The sequence below is a fragment of the Crocodylus siamensis genome, chromosome 5 (genome assembly GCF_052110815.1).
Source record: "Crocodylus siamensis isolate JL-2025a chromosome 5, ASM5211081v1, whole genome shotgun sequence".
In the NCBI taxonomy this organism is placed as follows: Eukaryota; Metazoa; Chordata; order Crocodylia; family Crocodylidae; genus Crocodylus; species Crocodylus siamensis.
Window position 1 is genome coordinate 167,857,769 of NC_143399.1, and position 25,057 is coordinate 167,882,825.

The following is a 25,057-nucleotide window of genomic DNA, read 5'->3' on the forward strand; positions in this document are numbered from 1 at the left end:
AGCTTCTAGCCTGGCACCCTCAGCATGGCTATTCTGTGTTAATGACATATAGATGTGTCCCAGGTTAATACACAGCCATAAACTCCGGAGCTTATTGCTCTGGAGTTTATTGCTGCCAGGAATCTCCCAGGTGCACTGTTTACATGGTGGTTCAGCTCGCCAGCCCAGGGCTGCTGCAACCAGGGTCAGTGTGCTGCAGAGGGGCTGGCTGGGGCACAAGGGTGCTGCAGTGTGGAGCTAGCTGGGGGCAGTCCCTACCCTGAAGCACCCTTGTGCCTCAGTCAGCTATAATCAGAGTGTACATGTGTGCTACTGTGCCTGAAAACTCTGTAGCTGGGTAGTACTTGTATTTACAAGTACTACCTGGCTGCAGAATTTATTAGTTTCCTGCATCCTAATAGGGGCCCATATTTAGACAGTGGCCATGTCTACACAAGATGCCGACTGAGCAGTAGCCCACAACTACTGCGCAGTAGTGTCACAGGCCAACAACAGTGACAATGCTACTGTGCAATAATATTAGGCTACTGTTCAGTAGTGTCATGAAATAGACTTTCATTGGCGATACTGTGCAGTAACTCGGGTTACTGCACAGTCATTTAGTACTTGTTTATACAGTAACGACTGTGCACTCAGCATCTCATGTAGATGCAGCCACTGAGACATTTACTGTGGAACTAATTAGTCAGCTCTGCAGTAAGTCTTTCATGTAGATGTACCCCACCCCTGCCCCCGTGTCGTGTCATTAATGAATTAGAATCAACTGCTTTCAAGAAAGAAGGGCAAGCAACAGGGCATAAGTCAGATGTAATCAAAAGACAAAAATCTTTGTCCTCTTCATACTCTGCAGGGTTTAATTAAAGGTTAGCATTTCCTAAAGGAAGTTCCATGTTTTAAAGAGAAAAAAAAAAAAATCTACAGAAAGACCTGTACTTGTCCATGATAAAGTGTTGCAAACCTCATAAGAGAAATGGGAAAAATTATTGGCCAGATTATCCAAGAGAGGTAGTTAGCCATGGTAGTCTGAAGTGAGGCAGAAGGCAGGTCAGAGATGCATCTTACAGACTAAGTCAGAAATTCATACGCTTTTCTGAGCCCAACTTCACAGCATCTGATCAAGTGGGAAGACATGCACAGAGCAATTTTCTTAACATGTCTGTATGTTTTGAACAAACAGAATGACATCTGCATGAGCAAATACATTAGTTACATATCTAGCTGATACACATCTGCAAATACTTGTGTACCTACACAGTCATGCTTCATTGCATACAAAATTTGTAGAAATAAATTTTAGAGGCCATTTAAAAATCTAACATCTGTTTGACATGTCAAATGCAACAAAAGCTAAAGCATCTAGACTAAGAGGATCATGCAGACTTGGGAACATGCAAGGTGGAGTTAGTACTGCAAGCTGAGCTGTACATATTCATTTTCACCCATGGTGATTTTATTTATTCCCTTTTTTGTTCACAATTAAAACAAAATTTGAAACATTTACTTACAGCAAGACCAGGCAGACCCTGCAGTCCATTGTGTCCCTTAAAGCCAGGCATACCTCTGTGTCCCTTATCACCTGTTTCTCCCTTCTCACCACGTGCACCTTGTGGGCCCTACAGAAGAAACACACATGTAAAGAGAGGAAAATAAAACAGAATGCTCTGAAACTTTGTGACATTACTTGTTAAACTGAAATTTAAGCTCAGAGAGTCTACTCAGTATGCATTCATCTCTTCTTGATAGATGCACATAGGGCTTGTTTAAAATGGAACTGAATCATGGGAGAGTTTAAAGGAAAAAAAATCAGTTTCATGGAAGGAGAATTCAGATCTTGATCCGAAAACTCCTACATACAGAAACATTAAGATCTATAATACTACCCTCCATGTCTTGTCTTGGGCAGAGGGCTGGGCCCTTCGTAATAAAGTCTGTGTCTTTTCTTTTTATTTCTACTTCTTCAGGATACTTAAGAAATCATACGTACAGCAAGACCCCTTGCACCAAAAGCACCAGCAGGACCAGAAGGACCAACGGGACCCTGAAATAAAAACATAAAATGTGAGCTATTATGCATTATACCAAAAAAAAAAGTCCAATACCTACAATCTGGAAGCAATAGGTTTTTTCCAGGCTTTATTGAATAGCACTTGTTTTAAGTTACATGAGAAATTAAGGTCTTAAAACAAAACAAAACAAAACAAAAAAAACCAAAACAAAACTCACAGGATCACCACGATTTCCAGGCTTTCCAACAGGACCAACTTGACCATGGGCGCCAGGAGCACCAACAGCACCAGCAGGTCCATTGTTCCCAGGAGCACCACGCTCACCCTAAAGATGAAAAAACATGACAGGCAAGAGATGATGTATCGATATTAAATTTCTTATGAAGATTTACAGATTTTTGCTCTAAGCAGGACAGTGGAGAGAAGGTATTACCTTGAAACCAGGAGCACCATCACGGCCTGGAGCACCATCATGGCCAGGATTGCCCTGTTAAAACAGCAGTTAGACATCAGAAACCCCTAATATTATCCAGAGCTGTGTGTCAAATTGCAGCTCCTTGTGAATAAGATTTATTGGGCATTAAGAGGCACAAGCACAGAATGACTCTTGAAAATAAATCCAACTCAGTGAACAGATTATCGCTTCTCTGCCTCTTGAAGGCTCAGATCGAGCGAAAACATTTACTATATATGGTCAGTTTTGCTACTATCTGGATCAAACATACATACAAGTTATGTACCAGTTGCATTCTCACATGCCCCAAATCTATTAATATTCCGTAAGAAATGGGATGAGATTCATATATTCTAGATGCAGGGCCCAGATTAAAGTAGAAGAAATTAGTTTATTGTTGCCATCTTTTAAAATTAATTTTACATCGATGCAATACTGCTGTTCTCTTACTAGGAGTACCTGGGTAAAATGCAACTACTGCTTAGTTGAAAAAAAATGCTAGTGAAAAAAAAAAAACCCACAAAAAACAAAACAGTGCAATGCTTATATATAAAAGTTCCAAAAATGGCAGTGACTTTCAAGTGTCAACTGGTGTTTAAAAGCTTAAAATGTCTTCCTTTGTGAACATTTGACTCCCTTCAACTGTCTCCCTGTTCCCTGGAGGCTAAACTAAGGAGACTTCTTGGGGTTGGGGGAGGGGGGAGTGGGAAAGAAATCTATGCTGCATGGGTTATTTTGTTTAAAGGAAAATCCTGCAATTAGGTAAAATGTTCTGTGAACACACAGGGTAACTGTGAACCTTTGAATTTAAGCAGTGTTTCCACTTATCAATTATCTTCTCCAATGAGTACCAGCTAAGGAGGTGATTCTACAGTTATATCCGTCAGGGGTGAAATAAATGTGTTTTTGGCAAATTTTTGTTACACTTGTTGTTAGACTATGGCAGCTAGATGCATGTCTAAGATATCCTCTTCACAGCATGGCTACTCAAGAGGTCCCCCACTTCTAATGATCTAGGTGGGAACTTTGCCTTCTTCTCCAAGGACAAGGAGCAGCTGCTCAAGAGATGTTTCCCTTCTCATGGACAACATGGCCTAGTATCACTAACTGTATAGAAGGATAGCTTAAAATGCTTCAGCTCCTTGGTGTTTTTAGCTTGTATGCATCTTTTCAGATATTGGAGAGCCTTACATTTATAGACTCTTGGCTACCAGTGCTGTACTTGGAGAAAAGTTGTGTAGTTAGCTCCCTTTGTTAAGTCCAGTCATTAACAGTTTACGTTCTAAAGAATTCTTAAGAATGGCCTTAAATTAAAAAGCTGAAAAACACTCTTCTGCATGTTGCATTTCCCAGTAAATGTTACAGTAATTTACATTTCACGACTAGAGCTACAAGTGCAGCACCATCAGTTGAGAATCTTTATGGTAACAAGCAACATCCCTGGTAGATTCCTCCTTCCGGCTCAAGGACATATTATTCGTCCCAGTTTCTCTAATTGGCCCTTATGTTCCTTCATTCCTGAATTTCTAATTTTACTTATATTGGCAGCTCCCAGAGCACTCATAAGTGGGGCTGTGCTGTGATGGGTAAAAATAAGACTGTAACCTAGAAGAATCTGCAGTGTAAGAGATGAGAAAAATCTGGCCCTCTCCCACAGTTCATCCATTTTGGACCTTGTGGGGGGCCTAAATCCCAAGAAACCTGTTTTAACCAGACCCTAAAATAATGTAGGATTGTAAATTTGCCAAAGAAAATTCTGAAAGCAATGTCCACGTGTCTTTCTGTTGGCCAGAACCAAAAAATGTCCCTGAACATGAAGTAAAAACACACCAAACAAAACTTAGCTTACATCACGGCCAGCTTCACCAGGGGCACCATTCAGACCAGCAGAACCCACGGGGCCAGGAGGACCACGTGCACCAGAAGGACCGGCAATACCAAGAGGACCTGGTTCACCCTGAAATAGGAATAACAATACTTCATATTGGTGTTTCACAAGCTGTATCATTGACAAAGTAACATTTTTTTTAGATAAGTTCTTCTGGACAAAGATCATTGGCAGAAATACATATCTACTCAACAAATTTTGGAATTAAAAGCAATAAAGACAAACAAGTTTAACTATAAAATGACAGTCTTCTTTACTTTGTTTTGTGCTTTATCTGTCCCTACAAGTTAAAAACAAATTTTGGTGCAAATTTTAATACTGGGGCACACATTCACAGTTTCTATGTTTGAAACGCATGCTCAAGTGGTGTGCTCACTTGCAAACACAAATGAGGTCCTTGCAGTTGAAGAGGACTATTCAGAGGTCCAACAGGCATACTAAATACCTTCCTTGTTTATGCAGTTTTGGTAATTTGATGTGCACCTTGCACGATGTGAATTTGCAGTTTAATGTTTATGTAAGGTCCATGATATCCTAGATGTCTGCCATTTGAAAAAAATTGGTACATGCTCTCTTAATGAAGAGATAAAAATCAATCATGTGTCAATCTAAGAAAGTTTGAAATCATTAGTTAAGCCAAATGAAATCAATTGCACAAAGAGGAAGAGAACCTTGTAAGTTCATACCAATGACTGGAAAATCTGTTATAAATTTGCTTTTTAAATGCAAAGTGAAAAAAACAAGGAAAGGGCATGTCAAAATATAAGATGGGCCTGATGGGATATAAAGTATGATAAAGGATGTGCAAATTAACATTAGTCAGAATTTGTGAGGTTCTACTATTTGAATATTTAAATCCTGGACCTCAGAGATCAGGTCTTTTTTTACGTGAATCAAATGAGACAGATTTTGAGCTCATTCATGCTGGTTTAACATCTTCAAGTAATAGAAATGCAAATGTAATTTCTTTCAAATTTACAACAAAGTAGAAGAGCACTGAATCTGACCCTACATGGACTAGATTTCCTGTAATCTAAAAGGAAACATCAACTTTGTCTCTAAACTTGTTTGTTGAAGAGACAACAACCCCATCATACTCACTGTTGCTCCAGAGATGCCTGGAAGACCACGTTCTCCCCGAGAGCCGGGCAGACCAAGGACACCAGGAGCACCAAGAATACCCTGAGGACCTGGGGAACCAGGGGGACCCTAGGGAAATAAGGAAGAAAGAAAAAGAATACTGAAATGACAGAAACTTTAAAAATGTATCCTATAACAGCAAAAGTTTTTTTTTTTTTTTTTTTTTTGAGGATCTGCCCCAGCCTTACCAGCTTCAGTTTCCATACAAGAGAAGTTGCAATAATCTTTGAAACTAAAGTCCCTATCAGGTAGACTTGGTTAAGCTTTTTCTCCTAAAAAATATTTTCCAATATTTCCAAAAACATATTCCAATGAATATTCAACATTTTCCTCGCTTCCTTACTAGCTTTTCAAATGCTTTTCCTTTGTCAACACAGTGGGATGTACATGAAGAGCAGATTTTTTCAGTACATTGAACAGATAAGTTTCCTTATAAAATTAGATCCTCTTACCTTGGAGAAAGTTTGAAGATATTTCCTAAACTATGAAGGGCTGAGCAAGTTTGGTCTCTAACTAGCTAGAAACAGCTATCTTTTCCATGCAACACGAGTGTAAAATTAAAGTGAATCAGAAACTCAGAGTAGTATGGTAGCTTAATCTCAAAGGAGTAGCTTCTGCCACCATTGCTTGTAGCATAGGTAGAGCTGCTTGCAGAGTAAGGTGCTGCTCAACAGAAGCAGAGGTGGCATATTCTGACCCATGCTGCCAGCATGTTTTGCTTTTCCACAAGACACTTAAGGAACAGTTTAAAGTGAAGAACATGCTTAAGTCTTGTTGCTTTCAATAAGACTTACAGATGTATTTTTATGGTGGGGACTAAAAAAACTGTTTTATTTTATCTTTGAGACTAAAGGAAAACTGCCTCCTAAGTATGCTGCACTATAACTTGTAACTTTGTACAGTAATATTAAAACAAAAAAAGCGATAGGATTAACTTACAGCAGCACCAGACTCTCCAGATGGACCTTTCTCACCACTGAAGCCAGGTGGGCCAACAATGCCTTGTTCTCCAGTGCGGCCAACTGGACCAGTATCACCACGTGGGCCTCTAACACCATCTTTGCCAGCTGGACCAGAGGGACCAGGGGGACCAGTGATACCCTAGGGTTAAATATAAACATCAAATATAAACAAAAACATTATAGCATTAAATCACAGATGCTAAAGAGAGATTATACATCTGTGTCTACATGCGTGAGCTACAGCGTTTATTCTGCAGCAGGATAGTACATGTATTTTCTTGTACCCTAGTAAAATAATTTAGTTTGCAGCAAGTACTAAATGCAACTACTATCCTGCTGCAGAATAAATTAGTTTAGTCCAGCCTAACAGGGATACATATGTAGATGTTGAGACATTTACTGCGCAGCTAATTGGTCTACTGCATGGAAAATGTCTGGTAGATGTACCCAGTGTGAATAAAGGGAGCATAATCAGGCACAAAAGGTCTAAATTATTTAAGATACTTAGACAGTTAAGTATGCAGCTAGGTGCCTACTGTGATTTTCCACAAACACTAGCATGCCTAACACCAATGAGGGAGTTTTTTGGAATTTACACTAGGTACTATCTGCATATTTAGACACCTAAATACCTTTAAAAATTTGGCCCCAAGTAATTAAGGATCTGTTTCTGATCTCAGTGTGTGTGAGAAAATCTGGAGAAACTCTGGTGAAGTTACGGATTTAAGTCCATTTAACTGAGATCCAGGTCTGTCCATGAAGCAGTGTAGCCCATGTAGCTTGGTGTCTGAGTGAGTATTTATATTAAGTACTTACAGAGGGGCCAGGAGGACCAGTTCTGCCAGCAGCTCCAGGGAAACCAGTGACACCCTAAAAACAGAAATCACATGGAAGATGAAGCCTCCAAAAACCCCCCCACCAATTCAAAAGACAATAAGTCATTATACTATAAGAATCTTGATGACTTACAGGAGGACCACCATCACCACGAGGACCAGCAGGACCAGCGGCACCAACAGGACCCTATGAGTGGAGAAAGGCAAAAGAGAAGAAAGATGAACCAAGCAAAACCCCCAAAGTTCCAGACGTAGAAAAAGGGCTTGATCCTGCTCCTTATTAAAGGTAATATGAATTTCATTATTAAATTTTAATGGGAGTAGGAGCAGGTCCCCAATATTAGATTACATAGCCCAATACCGGCAGTTATAGGACCTCAAGCCCTGTGAGACGAGAGAGAGAAAGAGCGAGAGAGCGAGTGAGTGAGTGCGCCTTCTATTATGGTCAAACCTTTCTCTGGTAAATTCTCATGCCAGTTTGCATAGGAATGACCGGGTAAAAATTGCGTTGGGGCTTCAGGATTTGATGGAAAGGATTTCTCAGTTCAGAAGGTCTTCTGAATATTACATGCACATCAGCAAACTCAGGATCCAAAGTATAAACTAAACATTAAAGGATTAGTAGGCAGTATGAAGAAACCTCCTATGTATGTGTCATATAGACATTGCAACAATATTATACACATTTGAGGAGTACTAGGACATGATACCGCTCTTATTGGAAGTATATGGGGAGGGATACAGCCCAAAGCTATCCTGTGATGACATCCCGTTGCAGTTTTAGAATGGTGATGGTTAAGAAAGCTGGGGCCTGACTGTCAATGTCAACTCAACCTGCTAGACTGCATGCATATGTTAGATTTTGTCATCTGGATCTGAAGGTCTTGGTGCAAAGTATGTGTGCAGAAGCATGTGTGTGCACATGCCTGCACACATACATACATGAGCACCCACATATGGGCACTGGGTTCTGAAAGGCCACTAAAGAACATTTCCCACTGACAGACTGACTTAAGGTTGTTCTCATGTCTGGAACTTCAGAGACATGTCTTTACTTGGTCCAGCAGAACTTGAATTTGGTGACCTACAGGGAATATTGTAAGACCTCTTTTCTTCAGCTGTCTTTGAAGGGGTAAGTGGAGCAGGAGAGAGGGGTCTATGGGGATCTCCAGTTTTTGTAATAGGAGGAATTCAGTATTGGATACCAAAATTGTTTTATATACTTTTTAAATATTAATTTGTATATTTCCATCTAGGGCCCTGAATGGGTGCATTTCTGTAAGTGGGAAAAAGTAGATTTTACTTACTTTGCCACAACTTTATGGTAAAATAAAATGCCAGCATTTACTCTTTAGAACAGCTAATGTTGTTTGCAACCATAAGACAAAATTGATTGTGGCTACATCAATGTTCTCAGAACTTCTCAGTTTTGTATTGAACTCTGTGTCAGTGTTTTGAGCTGAGATCATTGTCATTGTGGCAAAGGGAATTCATGTCTGTTTAAATGCAGGAGTTGCTCCCACATCAAAGCTTGCATGAATGTGTGGAAACCAAGAGTGTCACCTCCCTCTCAGCCTAAAACTTTGTCTTGAAAACTGAATGCTGGCAAGAAAAAAAAAAAAAAAAAAGACACCCTGTAAATACTTTTAAAAGTTGAGGGTCTGGGTGTCAGTTGTACTACTGGCATAGCAAAATTAAGGATCAATGGATTTTAATAGACACCATTTACTTACTGATGGTCCAGAAGCACCAACTGGACCAACAGAACCTTGTGGACCACTTTCACCCTTGGGTCCTTTTGGACCTCGCTCACCTTTAGCACCAGGTTGGCCAGCTGCACCCTGTTGTTGGAAAAGGAAAAACAGAGAGGGGAAAATATGTTTAAAACTTATTTCAAAAGAAAACAAAGAGCTTTGGGAAGTGAAACATGCAGTCAGTACATACGGCAGGTCCAGCAAATCCAGTAGGGCCAGCAGGACCAGGCTCACCACGTTCACCCTAGGGAAGAGACAAAGAAAATCTTATGACAAAACCTGACAGAATGTGACAGCAAGTGTTGCCTGAACATACCAACTTCACACCTAGAAGCACACGATAAAGTTACTACTTACAGGAATACCACGGGCACCAGAAGGGCCAGCAGGACCAGCAGGACCACCTTCACCCTAAAATACAACAAAGGCCATTTTTATTATGATACACATAGACAGTCATACTGTATGTAAGCAAGACTAGGATATACATTCAGTAAAATGGCTGCCTTGTGATGCTAATCTATGTGTGTGCATGTCTTTACACTATGCCTCATGGTGAGAGGAGATCATTATGATTAATGCTCCTCATTAGAAATACCCAGAAACCAAAAGAAACTATCAGTTTAGTAGCACAAAGTAGTCAAAATGGGAGTAGCTCCTACAATGGTAATTAAGAATTTAATGCATAGGTATTTTAAAACAGATGAGCTAGTGCATGTTCCTGCATCACATCTGCCTGTCTCTCCTGTTCCTGAACGTTACTATTCTATCAGGATTTGCCTACAGGCAAGACCCAATGAACATATGATCTCTTTCCCAAGTAGCCCCTCAGGACCCTCTCGTTTTGCCAGATCAAAGGGCAGAAGGGTCCTATAGGAATCTTTCATTTGCCAGTGAGACTCTGCAGCCTCTAATATTCTAGTACAAAATATTTAGGAAGCCATTACTCATAACTTCTGCTAGAATAGATGTTTTTGAAGTTGAAGTAGTCAAAGTAGTATTCACTGTGGTGCTTGCATTCATGCAAAAAAGTTAAAGACTAGAGAGAAAGCAAATTGCATTTAAGAGACTTACCCGCTCACCAGCTCCACCAGCAGGGCCAGGGGCTCCAATAGCACCAGGAGCACCCTATAAGAAAAAGGTGAAAAAAGTGATGCGATTCTTAGTTATGTACATTTAAGCACATAAGCAAGAATTGACCATTCGCTCTGCAGCACCTTCTTCCTGTCCTTCCTTCTAGAGTTAACTAACTGTGTGACCTGACAATGTTGGGTATGGATATGAAGGATTCAGCTCTTTGGAGAAGAAGTTTAATTACTATTTTCCTAAAAGAGTAAAGTCTAGGGATGGACAGTCAATAATTGAAATTGTGAAAATGACAGCCTTCTTTAGCAGACTTGGCTGGGATGGGTTGGGTGGTTAGTTGGAGAAAGCCCCAAGACAGAGGGCTCAGAGGGTGGCACATAAGGAGCTTGTGCTGGGGGAAGAATGAAAGCAAGGAGCCTCAGGTGTGAGAAATGAACTCAGGCTACAAAGCTCAAGTGACAAACAATGCATAGGAGCTCAAGTAACAGAGCATGCAGCCCTCCAGTTTAATTAAATGCACAGCTCATCTTGAGGGCTCCTGCCTTTCATTTTAATGCCAGAGAGAACCTACTGGAAAGGAAAGGGTATTGTTTTAGATGGATTTCAACATTTGTTTTTTTTTAAAAAATTGAGATGCAAGTCTAGACTGTTCTTTGCTGCTGAATAACTATGTTATCTTTCCAATACATCTTTACCTTTACAGTGTATTTGATCTCCTTCAGGAGAAGCATTTCTGAAGGGTCCCAAGCTTGCTATACTTACACGAGCACCATCTCTTCCTGTTGCACCAGTATCCCCTCTCAGACCTGTAGCACCCTGAAAACCAGAAAAAAAGTGTTCTCATTATTAAATGCCATGACTGAAAACCAAAGTGACACCAAAAATGCACAATCATGTAAAAATACTACAAAGCCATCCTTAATTTTTGTACAACTCATGTGTAACCCAAGTGCTGCCAGAAATTTTGGGATACATGCTCCTCTTAACATTCAGCCACAACTCTGACTGCCTTCAGGGAGAGTTTAACAGTAGCTTCACTGATTATAGTATACTTGGGCATAAAGTAGACTTTGAGTATTGTTGTATTCATGGTTACATACATACATGTCGTCACAGGAATGAGCCATTCGCTATCACTGTCATCTCAAGCAATAATACTATTCTATACTACTATATACACTATACTAGTATTCTTTTACATACGTGCTTTTGCTTTGCATTCATCCATATGACAACTACACACTATCCTATCTAAGTGTTTGAAGAAATCCTACTCCTCATTCTTTTAAGATTGCATCTTTAAAAATTAATGAATGCATGCATGCCTTTTGAGTCCTTTATCCAAAACAGGAAGAAATATGGACAACCTCAGGTTAGGAGTCAGAGGGTAAAAGGGAAAAGAGAATGCAAACTGAAGGAATTTGAAAATAATGGATATGTACCAAAGTATCTATCAGTATACCTTAATTTTTCCAATTGCAGGGGCAGTGCTAAGATTTGCATTTCACTAGGTTTCAAACCATCACACGCTGAGGACAGCTACTGTGAGCTGACCTGTTTTGTCATTCCTCTTGTTAGTCTGTTTTGTCATTCCTCAATTAGTCAAACACTAAGTCCCTTTGCTCTGAGCTTCTGATGGAATCATAATGAATTTTTACAATTGCTAGTTTTCATATACAGTGTTAAGACAAATGTGTTTAAGTTACTTAGGTAAACCAAAAGGCATTCTTAATTCCAAATCCTGATTTCCCCCCCAATTCATATTAAGACTGAATTTGTGAACAACTCAATTACACGAACCATTATGCTATGCTGGAAGTAGTATACTATAATTTGTCAGTGTTCATTTGCTAGTTACATTCTATAGGTATTAATAGAACTGCAACTACAGTACAGTCCTAAAAGGCAGCAATTCACTACACTGCAGGGATCCATTTCTGTCTTAATTACTGTACTCACTGAAGACAATTTTTAGTATCTCTTTGAAAACATAAAAAGTCATGCTTGATCAAGCCTGCAAGATTCTGAGTAACCATTATCCCCGCTGAATCCAGGGGAGAGTAGAGGGTGCTCTGCATGCCTTTACTAAATGAAGTCTCCATTTTTTTTTTTAACATGCCTGTGATGGGTCTCTGTGAAATGCAATTTTACAAAACTTACCAGCTTTGGCAAAGGTTAGCAAATCACTTCTGAGCCCCCGAGATTAAAAAAACTGGAAGAAACCCATCCCCTAACCCACACATGCATGTTTTCGGTTGTAGTGAAATAAGTCACTTACCTTTTCACCCTTGGATCCTGGAATTCCAGCAATACCTCTCTCTCCTGGGGCTCCACTAGCACCAGAGGGGCCTGCAGTACCAGCATTACCAACATTACCAGGCTCACCCTAGCAACAATAAGGTAACATGTAAGGAAGGAACACAGCTATGGGGCAAATCATTCTCTTAGTACCACCTTGATGATCTTCTTGTTTTACAAGCACTATCATTTTGCCTTCAAAATGGTCCCCCTAAATTGTAGAAGTCCTTTATTAATTCATCTACTACTGCAGGGCTAAATTTAGCTTTAGGTCCATAGGTCTGTCTTCAAACTGGTCATGTAAAAATGAAAATAATCTTATTTTCTCAAGGCACTACACAAGTACAAGATACTCATCATTTTCTATGAGATGGTGGCAAAAATCAGAACTATTTCCCTTGACCCTACATAAGTTTAGGCCTTGACAGAATATGTTCTGGAGCCCAAGCTATACTTCACCGGCTTTTCAAATTTTCTCTCTATGACCATGAATGGTCTGTGCTAATGAATATTTGTCCTAAAGACTCATGTACAATATAAAACCAGTTCAAAATGAGACTCATAATCACTATCTGACATTTTATCAGATTCACAGCTGGAATTCCATACTGATCCTCTGTTGTGAAAAGCTTTTGTATGCATGGTACATTAGTTTAACCAAGTTCTCATTGGAGCTTTAGATTTGAAAGTCAGCTAAGGATGTCTTGAAGGGTATGAAAAGAATATTGTTATTAGTGTCAGGAGTAGTTATATGTACTCAGTAAAGGAGTAATTCCAACCCTCTTTCTTAAGATTAATAGACAGGGCAGTAGCAAAAGGCTTACCTTGTTGCCATCAGTGCCTGGTGGACCAGATGGACCACGGCTTCCAATGGAACCTACAGGACCAACAGCACCACTTTCGCCTGGAGGACCACGTTCACCCTGCAAGAGACAGGATATTTGAGTTTTTGCTTGAACTCTCACTTATAACTCAGAGACCACATTTTTTTTCTATAAATCTATCAATCTAAAATGCCAATGGCTTATCAAGAGAAAGACACTGGCATATCAAACAAAGTACATGCCAAGCAAGAAAGTCTGCTTTTGGGCAGTGGTATGCATTTTCTGTTACCTACAGGACCTCTATGCATCACTGTCAATCAGTCTCCCATGGCAGTTGCAGAACTTGATTTGGATTCAAATGGCAGCTTCAACCCAATGGAACCCTTTGCAGAACTAGAGCCATAGTAACTGAGGCAAGTATTTTTGTGGTAGCACTGTATACTTAGACAACAGCAAATGTAGTCTGCATATTTAAAAACAGGGATTGAGGTAACTATAGTCCTGCAAGTCTGACTTCAATAGTATGAGTATGTGAAGTATAACACAGTGGTTTGTCCCTTAACACAGGGCAGCCAGCCCTATCAAAATCATTCTGCTGCAGGCCTTCTAATAATGGAGCACTCCAATGGGAGTTTAAAAAGCTGCAGGGGAGAGGGCTGAGAGACAGAAGACTCTGAAGGGATATAGTTTGAGAAGAGGAAGCAAACAGTGACTGCAACTGCTAAAAAAAAAAAAAAAAAAAAAAATCAGACTGCAGCACTTTGTTGTTTAATACACTTGATTTTCTAGGAAGAAGAACTGTGGACTATTTGGACTGAAGTAAAGCATGTGATGATTTACCATGAGAAATGATTTAGTTCAGCTAGAGAAAGTTGGGATTACCACAAGGATTGTAAAGTGAGGAACTGACTAACAATGAACTGTGATCAATGTAGTGGGGAGACTATAGTGGAATTTCTTGAGAATCTGTTTTGAGACCAATCTTAGTATTTATTAGCGACTGCCACAAGAGGTAGGAATGTGCTGATTAAATGTGTTGATTATGCAAAGTTGGAAAAAAGGGATTGGTTTATCATGCAAAAAGAATTGGATGACCTTGCTGAGAGTCATGATACAAGTGGGATGGAATTCAAGAGTACGAAGTGCATAGTCATGCTGTAAGCTGGGAGCTCATCAATTGGAAATGATGGAGAAAAGCCTTGGGTGTATTAGTACTAATGTGGTAAGAGTGGTTACCTTTACATATAACCTACTATACGTTAAAGTCAAAAGCTGAGAGGAATTGCTTGTATTGAATTTAAGTCTTTTCACACACAAATAAAAAAACATTACTGAGACACGTAATTGATATTAATTTTTGAAGAAGTTAACTTACTCTTGAACCCGCAGGGCCAGGGGCACCAAATTCACCAGCCATACCCTAAATCAGAGTAGAAAGATTGATTAGGCTTATTTCTAAAGAATACTTGTCTCATTTACTGTCCTTCAATGTTTTCAATATTAGTTAGAAATGCTTTTTAAATGCAGTAAACCTATGAAAAATACTTCACATTAAAACCTATTCATGCAGATGGGTAAGGATGAAAAGGTACAAAGCCTCTTTTCTCCTCAGTCATGCAGCCAGGCTGTGCACCATGGTACAGACATGAGATAGCAGCCATTTTCATTTTACTCTGAGCAAGAATAAAATATAAAATGAGCAAGGAGCTTGTGATTCAGCCAGTGGGTTACAATGTTTGAACCTGCTCCTGTCAAATCCAAAGGGTTTTAAAGCATTAACTTCAATGAGAGCAAGATTTGATTTCATTACCCCCTGGGAGTGTGATATGAATATCAGGAGTCACCAAGTAGCTACTTATGCAGAATCTGGAGGCCTCACACATTACTAAATTACACTAATTGTAGGCCTATGTAATCCCATTGATTTCAACTAAAGTATACTGGGATAAATGAATATATACTGGGATATGGATAAAAGTAGGGCAAATAAGATACTGAAGTTCCGGAGCTGGAGTTTTCAGTCAAATAATTTCCATGCATTAGTCCAATCCATTTCTAGGGTATGTTATTTATTCCGGTTAAGGCCTAACAAGTCAGGTTACGGTTTGGCTTTGTTTAATTCTACACGAGAATTCTGAAATAAGAAATCTCAAATGCTAGGATAACTTATTGATCTGTTGCCATCTTTAATTAAAAAGGTTATCTTAATAGCTATAAATACTGAATATGGTATGAAATGCATCTCATCTTGGTAATGGGGCCTAACAAAATCTTGCCTACCATATGTATGAGTTTCATTAGAACACTTCTGACTTAAATCAAAAGAGTAGGTAAGGTCTTCCTTATATCACTCACCCTTTCACCTGGTTTGCCAGCTTCACCAGCTGGACCTGAGGGGCCTGGGAGACCCTAAAATGGAAAGAAACACAGATATGAACATTTTCTCATTTTCTGAGACACTGAACACATTGTTTCATGAAACACTGTATATTACAGCAGTCATAGGAGGCTTAATTTACAGTATTAGTTCAATAAGATACATTTGCTGTTATGGTAAAAAGGCATGAGAACCATTGTGATCCCACTAACTTCAACAGGACTAGAAGGTTGAGAGAGAGCATTTTTGTGCCTAAATTGGGCCTAAAATGTCTATACAACTACCTCTGAATCAAGTTCTTTGGTGCAGTAAAGATGGAAAAGTCTAAGTATGTGAGATTTTAGCCAGATGTTACTAAGAAAGTTACAAATAGTGGAAAGTGGGTTTACAATGCAAGGTAGAGTTCAATCTTAATGGAGGCATTTGCCATAAGGAATAGCAAAAGATGCTACATGCATCATAGTTAGTGAAGTGACTTACTTGGAAACCAGGAGGACCAGCTGGACCTTGTTCACCTTTTGCACCAGGGTTGCCCTAGATGAAATAAAAAGGTGCTTAACTACAAACTGGAAAAATGAGGAAAGGTCTGAAATCTTGCTACAGCTTAAAAATGAAACCTAGTTGCAGAACATTTTTAGTTTATTTTGAAGCTGTTACTTACAGCAACACCAGGAGGACCTTGAGCCCCATTGTTGCCCTCAGGACCAGGCGCACCCTACATACACACACAAGAAGAGAAAGACTTGATTACTCATTTAATCAATGAAAGGTTTAATATTGTTCTGTTTTACAGCCTCTTTTTTCTATTCAACCACATAGGGCCACAACCACTTTTTTTAACCCACAAATGGTACAGTTAATGAGGCTCTTTAGCCTAGGCAGTTTGCATCCATTTGCATTTTTTGGGGGGGGGGAGGTTAATTAGCTCCATTCTTGCTCTCCCTGCTATGGTTTTCTAGATAAAGTATACACACATACCCGAGCACCAGCAAGACCAGCATGGCCTCTGTCACCAGGTTTGCCAGGGTCACCCTAAGAGTGAATAGAAAAAACAAAACATTAAACACGCTAATATATTCGCTCTAGTTAAAATCACCAAAGATCAACATGATCTATGCCACAAACTATTATTGCATTCATCGTTTTCTAGTCATCAGAAAGTGCCACTCAGCTAATTAAAGATGTTAGAGAAAGTGCCATACAAAATAATTTTTTTCCCCCATAACCAAAGTTTTGACCTGCCCTGTAGTGCTGCATACAGTAGCATCAGATAGGCACCACAAAAAATTAGCAGTTGTATCAGCTGAACTGATTCTAAGTTGACTGAAGTCAATGGAAGTCTCCCGGACTTCAGACTCTGGATCATGGTCTGCATATTCAGGCACATTCTGAAAAACCTTTGAAGTGCCTCACTTCATACTTTCTCTACTGCTAGATCTCAGATATGAGACCAAAAGCTGCAGAGCCATTGACCATATGCACCATCACTAACAAGGTTGCAACATGCATTTAACTTGTGAATGGTCTGAAAAATTTACCTTATTAAATTTTAAAAATAGTTTCTATTTTGGGTTATTGGAGAAACAAAGAAAAATATATGGTCTTGAAAGTATTTTTCAACAAATACATACAGCGTTCAGGCAGACGACAGTAACTAATTGGTCATGGAAATAACTCTCAGCTAAGAAATAATTTTACAGGAACATAAGATTTTGGTCTCTTGTACTTACAGTGGGGCCTTTGGGTCCAGGGAATCCAATGTTGCCAGGCTCACCTCTTGCACCAGCTGGACCAATTGGGCCAACTCTACCATCTGCACCAGGGAAACCCTAAAGAAATAAAGGGAACTTTTGAACACCCATTTTCAGTGTTTGTTGTTTGATCTTAAGAACAACCTACATCAATTCATTAAAATTTGAAGATCATATAAAAACATGTGTGCATGTACATATACACATTTCTCCACTTTTTTCTTTTTTCCACAAAACTAACTTGATTTTCAGGACGTTAGCTATTACACAAAGCCCACTGAAATGAATGGAAAGATTCCCACTGACCTCCATAGCCTTTGGTTCAGACCTTTGGCAAAATAAAATATACAGTTTTACTGACTTTAAGCACAGCTGTGTTAAAGCTGAGCAGTAGGATTACAGCTTCTTAAAAAGCAACTCAAACCTATGTTTTATAAATATTAAAAAAACTATAATGAAAGAACAGAATACTTACAACGGGACCTTCCTTGCCAGCAGGGCCTGAGCTTCCAGGTTGACCGGGGAGACCCTAAAAACAGGATTTTTTATCTTAATATTTTTTTTCAGATCATCAAAATTTAAAATGACAATATATATGATTGTGTATGTGTGTACGTGCCCTCTCCCCCCCACTCTCTAATGTGCAGTAAATAAGCTTTACTTCCTGCTAAGTTTAAACCAAAAATACATTAGAGCATAATTCAGCAATACACTCAAGGAATAATTCAACCATATAGTTTATACATGTTTCACCTGACTACATTCATTTATGCCCAGTCCTACAAAACACACAAGTTTAATGTAAAGGTATCCATATAAAATGTGCAGGCTTCATGCTTAATGGTCCATACTGTAATTAGGAAACTGATTAATACCCATTCTATAAGTGGATTAGGAATGATAAACTTAAGGCCAAGAGGCCAGGTACAGACTGTTTTGCCACTGACAAATGTAAGCAAGACTACTCTAGCTGAGCAGATGATTCACATGAGTCTGATGATAGAATTTATGTTTTTTTTTCAAATTAGCTTGAACAACAATGTGGACCGAGGTTGTTTATGGAGTTCTGCAGCAGACTCAAATTTCAACTATGAACTTGGCTACCTCATTCTGTACATAAGAATCAGTGGAACCATCTCTCATTAATTTGTACCCTGGATGAAACAATTGTAGGCCCTGACCTACAATCAGAGCCTGTAGGTAATGCCACAGTGCAAACAGTGTAATTCTGTTAAAGTGTTCTGATGTGGTTTAATTGTTTAGTTGATGAAATGAATCAGAATATGGGTAAGGATGAAAAGGTACAAAGAGCTCTGTCTAATGACAGTTGGATGGAAAGGCCTCTGCTAATAGATTAAAAACCCTTCAAATTCCCAAATTATTTTATCCCCCAAAAGTTAAGTGATTTCCATTGCAAACTAGGAAAGCTAGAGAGCTTAAACTTACTCTTGGACCCATGAGGCCAGGCTCACCAGGGCGACCATTATCACCAGTAGGACCTTTAGCACCAGCAGGACCAGTAGCACCACGGCTGCCAGCAGGTCCCTACCAACATGCAAAAAAAGTAGAAGCTGAGAAACAATAGCCAGAACTATCATACAGGACAGTTAAAAAGAGACTGAATAACACTTCTTGTATAAAACAAAAAAGAAAAAGCCTCAAAAGAAACCCAAACCCCAATCCATGACTCACCATAACACCAGCTCTGCCGTCAGCTCCAGGGAGACCACGAGATCCAGGAACGCCCTACAAAACAGACCAGGAATGGAAAAGAGATTAAGCCAACTGCTAAGGCAGGGTTTGCTGAAGCTCAGAATTCAAAGCAGAACTGTTGGTAGTTGAGATGGAGCGAAGTCTGAGCACCTGCAGTTCTGGTTAAACCTGGATCCAGCAGATATCCAAACCTCTTTTTGTTTTGTTTTTTCCCTTCCCTTAGGCTCTGTATCAGGTTGAACCAGAGCCAGAGATCTGAGCACACTCTGGATCCAGACTGACCTAGAATCATACAGACACGGCCTTGGCACCTATATAAAGCCCTAAAGAGACTTAAGAGAATTGGTACAAGCGCAAGAAATTGATCTCACAGACCAGATCACAGCCACTGTGTGTAGATCTGATCCCTAATCTTTACTTGAAACGCAAGTGGAAGTTTGGTTATATTTTTCATCCTTTGGAGTTAAGTTAATCCAGTGCTGAGCTCATTCACTCCCAAGGGAAGGTCTAGTAGTATCTTGTAAGAGGTCCTCATTACCGGGATAGGACCGAGACCTTTACATTTCTAAATTTAATAGAAAGTAAGACTGGAAGAGGCCTCTTTGGGCATCAAGCCCAATCCCTTGCTTTTGTGGAAAGTCATTAACCAAAGGAGTTGGTTAACACAATTTATCTACATCAATATCTTTATAAGGGATAAAAATGACCATGGTGTTTTCAAAAAACCCCAAACAAACAAAGAAAAACCAATCCCAAAAACCCAATAAATAAGTATTTAACAAACACTACTATAAAGTAGCCCATATAAATGTTTTAGGAATGATATGAAGCATTAGTAAACATTAACGTATGTATATATACACACACTTCACTAGATATCAAACCATCAAGCCCTGAGGACAGCTACTGTGAGTTATAATCTGTTTTGTTATTCTCCTTGTGCACCTGTATTAGTTAAACACTTAATTCCCTTTGCCCTGAACTTCTGATAGAATCGTAATGGATTTTACAATTGCTAGGTTGTATATGAAGTGTTAACACAAATATGTTCAAGTTACTCAGGTAAAAACTTAAGGGTATTCCCAATTCCAAATCTTGATTATTTTTCCCCATTTTATATATATAAATAAAATAAAAATGGCAGACAACTGGATACTGTAGTAATTTACCAGGTTTAGAACACTATCTGGGCTCCGGTTAGCTGAAACAGTACAGCTAGGACCCTTTATTATCTATGTTTGTTTGCATCTGTGTAACTAGATTTATTCCCCCTTTTTTGCATGTGTTTCTGGAATGTGCAAAGAGAACTTACTCTTAGACCAGCTGGACCAGGGGGGCCAGAAGAGCCAGGTTCACCAGTAGTACCTTTCTTGCCTTCTTCACCACTTGGACCAGCAGGACCTGGTGGACCAGCAGCACCCTGTTTAATGTGATCAAAGAAACAGGTCAGTAACTTAAGCAAAAGTCCACCTCAAACCTGAACCACTGAAATTGTTTAATGTACTTACGGGTTCACCCTTGTTACCACTTTCTCCCTTGGCACCAGCAGGGCCTGGTTCACCCTACAGTCAAATATAACAAAAAAAAAAAATCACAAGAATAAGCATTACCTAAGAACTTTTCCGTGTTCATTTTTTCTTGAAAAAAAAATTATGCAACTATCAAGGGACATTTAAAGGGAATATATCAAACATGGAACATTACACTAAAGATCATTAAAAATGATATTGATCTAAGCAGTCTAAGGGCCTGCTCTACGGGCCTTATACCAAACTGTTGCTGCATCTGGCTAGCCAATACATGTTTGAACAGAGCTAGTGTGCAAGGACTGCTAAGCTTTACATGCCTCCCACTTAGAGAATGCATAAACTGAAGATTCTTCAGCTGTGATAGGCCATGAGTTAGTAATATGTAGGAGTGCTCTGTTGCGTTTGTGCAGCAAGAAATGGCGATTAAAAAAACCAAACAAAAACAAACTTAATGTTTGTTCTTCAAAACAGAAATCTGTCCAGCAGGTTTGACAAGTATGGGCAGTTGGGCCATTGTCAAAATGGGATACTACTTACAACAAGACCCCTGGTGCCAGCAGCTCCGGCAGGGCCAGGAGGTCCAGGAATACCACGTGGACCAGGCAAGCCAGGAGCACCAGCAACGCCAGGAAGACCCTATTTAGTGGAAAAAAAAAGAAATTGCATCATAATCTTGTTCTGTGTTGCATTAGTTAAAACTTTCATTTTGAAATAACCCAGAATGTAGATATACTTACAGTTGCACCTTTAGCACCGGCAAGACCATTAGCACCAGGGTTTCCCTAATGAGAAAAATAAAGGTGTTGGTTAATATAACCTTCTTCTTACCTGTGAGCCCACAAAATTCACATCTACTGATAGCCAAGATTGGAATTAACTTACAGGAGGGCCAGCGGGGCCAGAAGAACCAGGAAGTCCAGCCTCTCCTCGTGGACCAGCAGGGCCAGAAGGGCCTACATTACCAGCAGCTCCAATTTCACCCTAATTTGAGAAAAATGATATCAAGCTTTTCATCAGCAAGTACAATGTCAAAAAATACCACAGCACACCATTTCAGCACACATCATTCATACAGCTACAGTTCAAGATTAATACTACACTTGAGTGTTTGTTAACCCTGCTTTAGAGGTTAAAAAAAAAAAAAAAGGAGGCTAGGAGAGCTTTTTTATCAGATTTCAGAGGCACTGAGCTATACAGGCCTGCATAGCTCCCACAGAAGACTGCTCAGCAACTCTAAAAGTCAGGCCATGGATTTACCCAAGACCATTCAGCAAATCTGCTGCAGAATCAAGATCAAGTACAAAACAGTTTTGCCCTGATTCACAGCCTCACATCCTATCCACTGGACTATGCTGCCTCTCTCAAATGGCAAAAGGTCTCATTCACCATTGTCCTAGCTTTTGTGACAGTCACTTAAACCACTGCAAACAGGTACACTCATTCCAAACATCAGTATTTTACACTCAGTTTGCACTGGTGTAAATTACCCATGATTTGGGACAGTGGTCACTCAGTCTAAAAGTTACTTTGAATATTGATTAATACATTTAATGTTTTGCATGTGAACTTTTAAGTAGCTACAGGTCAGGAGGTAATGCATTGTATAGAATGTAACTATTTATGGGATCACACTTTCTAGTGCTACATCAGAAGTGGGGTGTATTTTAGTTGAGACAGTCCCTATAAAATTCAGAACCCAAGTACATCATCATCATGTACTTTATATGAACAAACCCTCTATGGTCAGTGGATATGCTCTAGGTAAAGTTTCTTCTTGAAAAAAAGTGTTTGTTTCTATAGCTATTACCTTCTACCAGGGCTGACTAGAGTATGGCCTGCAGATGTTCTAATGCAGCTGCAGTCTGTGAAGACTGACGGTACCAGCTACCCATACTTCATTTTGATCTAAATGTAAATTCTTCTGAGACATGCAGTCTTCATGGAAAAAAACACATATTATTAGGATGAAGGCAGCACAAACATCTGCTCTACTCTGTGTCAAACCAATGAAGTCCCTGGGCTCTAGGGACGTTGTGCATACATACAACTCTCAAATACAGTGTATTTTAACACACTGGCCTAAATTCTGCTGTTCTTTCACTATCAAAACTCCCATTCAATATTATAGGAGTTTCAGCTGAACAAAACCAACAAGATCTAATGTATATAAAGTGGATTTAACCTTTAGTTTTCAGCAAATTATTTAAGAATCAAAAGTGAAATTTCACTTATTTTAAAATATTATATGTCAGCTCTCCATAATAATGTTCAGAACTCAGAATGCAAGTGACCCAATTCTCTACTGCATGACATCTCACAGAGTTTTTGACATCTGGTCATTTGATTTGTATACATGCAAATACAGCCATTTTGAGCACTATATGGAACAGGGCTACACCCCCCCCCTGCAAATACTTAGGAAAATAAAAAAACCCCATCATGGTAAAGTCTCCATGATAAAGTACCATTACTATTGTTTCCAGAAGACTCCAAGGGCTTTTCCTCATTTTGATCCATCACAATCTTTGGTTTAAAAGCATCCCAGTTCAGATGCCAAACTACACTTTGCTGCCTATGGGCATTAGCTACAACATTTTGCCTCTCCCTAATGTGTAAAAGGAGAAGATATTCATACCTTGGCACCAGGAGCACCTGGGAAACCTGGAGGACCAGCAGCACCGATAGGGCCCTATAAAACGAATGAAACCATTTAGAAAGACCATTGAAAATACAGACATGTCAGTTGCCATAATGAATGTATGGAAAACAAAGATTTATTTGAAAAATGTGAATCACGTCAGACTGTCAATATATCTTCCAACACTGGGAAGTGACAAGTCTAGTTTCCTAAAAGCAATTAGGAGCAGGGTTGATACTCAATCATGTTAGCATGAAGGCTAAAAATTCATGAACGAACAACTACAGACAACATGGATGAACATATTGTTCATGAATGAACAAACATTTGTGAATGAACAAATACCCTACACTCAAACATCTGAGCAACTAAGTACAGAAAGTATCTCTTAGTGCAAACTATCACAATGAACAAAGGGCAGCATACTATTCTTAGCAACTCAGGTGGCCATTCCCCATTGGGAAAATGGTGTGCATGTCACTGCAGAGGCATGTGGGCTCGTCACAGTAACCTTGTGTATTGCATGGGGGAACAGGAGATTCTTGTAAATCAGTGTTGGATGCAACTTCCATTGAATTTAACGACAGTGTTCCACTGACTTCAATAGGTACTGGGTCAGGCCACAAGGCAGCTGAGGGTAGGATCCAATTTTAAGATATGAAGTAATTCTAAAGTTGCTATTTTGATTGCCCCAGAAAAGGAAATAAGGCTCTGTGAGTGAAAGAGAGTACATCTCCACTTCCCTGCAACGAGCACTGCTGAGGCTGTATTATTACTCCCCAGCACTTTTCATTATGGATTGGGATACTTTACCGATTTACTTGTTTGAATTTCTGCTTAGTCAAGTTCAGTTCCAAGGGCTGTCAATTTTTTGTTTTTGTTTTTTTACACTAGATATAGAAACTCATTATGGTATTAAGAAAATCATCCCCCCCACACCCATTTTTAACTAAAATTGATCAGTTTTTAAAAAGGGCAAAAATGGCATTTCTGCACCAAAGATGCTATTCCACTTGCCTTGCTGTATCTGGATTCTGTTTGGGAACTTTATGCTTGTCCTTCTTTTGGGACAAGAATTCTGGAATATACACCAATTTAAACTGTGTTTATAGACTTAGCTCTATGACTTGCAGATGTTAGTACTGCCAAACTGTTTATTCTATGACTGTTGGGTCAGTGTCTATCAATTATGTCAGGGCAAGCAATGCTGCCTCCATTGATCCAAATGAAGTGAAAGGGGCCCTCTGGGATATGTATGCCTGTGTAAGAGAAGATAATTTGGTTTGCTGTAAATTATTTTTCATTTGAAAGAATCATTGCAATCCTGCATTACTATATTTAAAGCCACAGATAATGACCATAACGTCTGCATCTATCGTGTGTGTGGGGTTTTTTGATCATTGTGATCTTACAGGTTCTCTCTTTTACAGTATCTTTTAAATACTGGTTTATATGAATTTTATCATATAGTATTACACATTAATTTATGTATAATATTACATGATAAATTCCATATTAGTTATACATGAAAAAAGTTATTTGCCAAGATTCTCTCAGCTTGGCTCTCTTAATGTTTTAAGTGGACAGAGATAGCACACCATGGGAAACACAACCATGGCTTTTTGTTTAAAGTATCCTGAGAAGTGTTTTGTGATTTGCAAGATCAGGCCCCAATCATCTGTAAGTTAAAATCTGGCATAGAAAAGTTAATAATTCAGCACAAAAGGGACTCAATTTGGACCTCAGAACAGTTGTAATCCAAATTCACTTTGCAATAGCCAATAAGATTTACATAACAAGT

At 39.3% G+C, this 25,057-nt stretch overlaps 1 protein-coding gene across 1 annotated transcript in view; it reads right to left on the reverse strand.

The window, feature by feature from the left end:
• The window catches only part of COL1A2 (collagen type I alpha 2 chain), a 48,707-nt gene that overhangs the window by 6,249 nt on the left and 17,401 nt on the right, over positions 1-25,057 (reverse strand). Inside the window, exons 15-45 of the mRNA XM_090049806.1 lie at positions 23,254-23,307; positions 21,501-21,599; positions 21,356-21,400; positions 21,156-21,254; positions 20,598-20,651; positions 20,402-20,509; positions 19,069-19,122; positions 18,823-18,921; positions 17,852-17,905; positions 17,356-17,454; positions 16,604-16,657; positions 16,287-16,340; positions 16,106-16,159; positions 15,604-15,657; positions 14,624-14,668; positions 13,249-13,347; positions 12,405-12,512; positions 10,889-10,942; positions 10,115-10,168; positions 9,398-9,451; positions 9,231-9,284; positions 9,020-9,127; positions 7,420-7,473; positions 7,267-7,320; positions 6,428-6,589; positions 5,450-5,557; positions 4,310-4,417; positions 2,440-2,493; positions 2,224-2,331; positions 1,985-2,038; positions 1,506-1,613 (exon numbers count right to left, since the gene is read on the reverse strand). Of these exons, the coding sequence (XP_089905932.1) occupies positions 1,506-1,613; positions 1,985-2,038; positions 2,224-2,331; positions 2,440-2,493; positions 4,310-4,417; positions 5,450-5,557; positions 6,428-6,589; positions 7,267-7,320; positions 7,420-7,473; positions 9,020-9,127; positions 9,231-9,284; positions 9,398-9,451; positions 10,115-10,168; positions 10,889-10,942; positions 12,405-12,512; positions 13,249-13,347; positions 14,624-14,668; positions 15,604-15,657; positions 16,106-16,159; positions 16,287-16,340; positions 16,604-16,657; positions 17,356-17,454; positions 17,852-17,905; positions 18,823-18,921; positions 19,069-19,122; positions 20,402-20,509; positions 20,598-20,651; positions 21,156-21,254; positions 21,356-21,400; positions 21,501-21,599; positions 23,254-23,307 (2,367 nt within the window). The remainder of the gene's footprint in view (positions 1-1,505; positions 1,614-1,984; positions 2,039-2,223; positions 2,332-2,439; positions 2,494-4,309; positions 4,418-5,449; positions 5,558-6,427; positions 6,590-7,266; positions 7,321-7,419; positions 7,474-9,019; positions 9,128-9,230; positions 9,285-9,397; positions 9,452-10,114; positions 10,169-10,888; positions 10,943-12,404; positions 12,513-13,248; positions 13,348-14,623; positions 14,669-15,603; positions 15,658-16,105; positions 16,160-16,286; positions 16,341-16,603; positions 16,658-17,355; positions 17,455-17,851; positions 17,906-18,822; positions 18,922-19,068; positions 19,123-20,401; positions 20,510-20,597; positions 20,652-21,155; positions 21,255-21,355; positions 21,401-21,500; positions 21,600-23,253; positions 23,308-25,057) is intronic.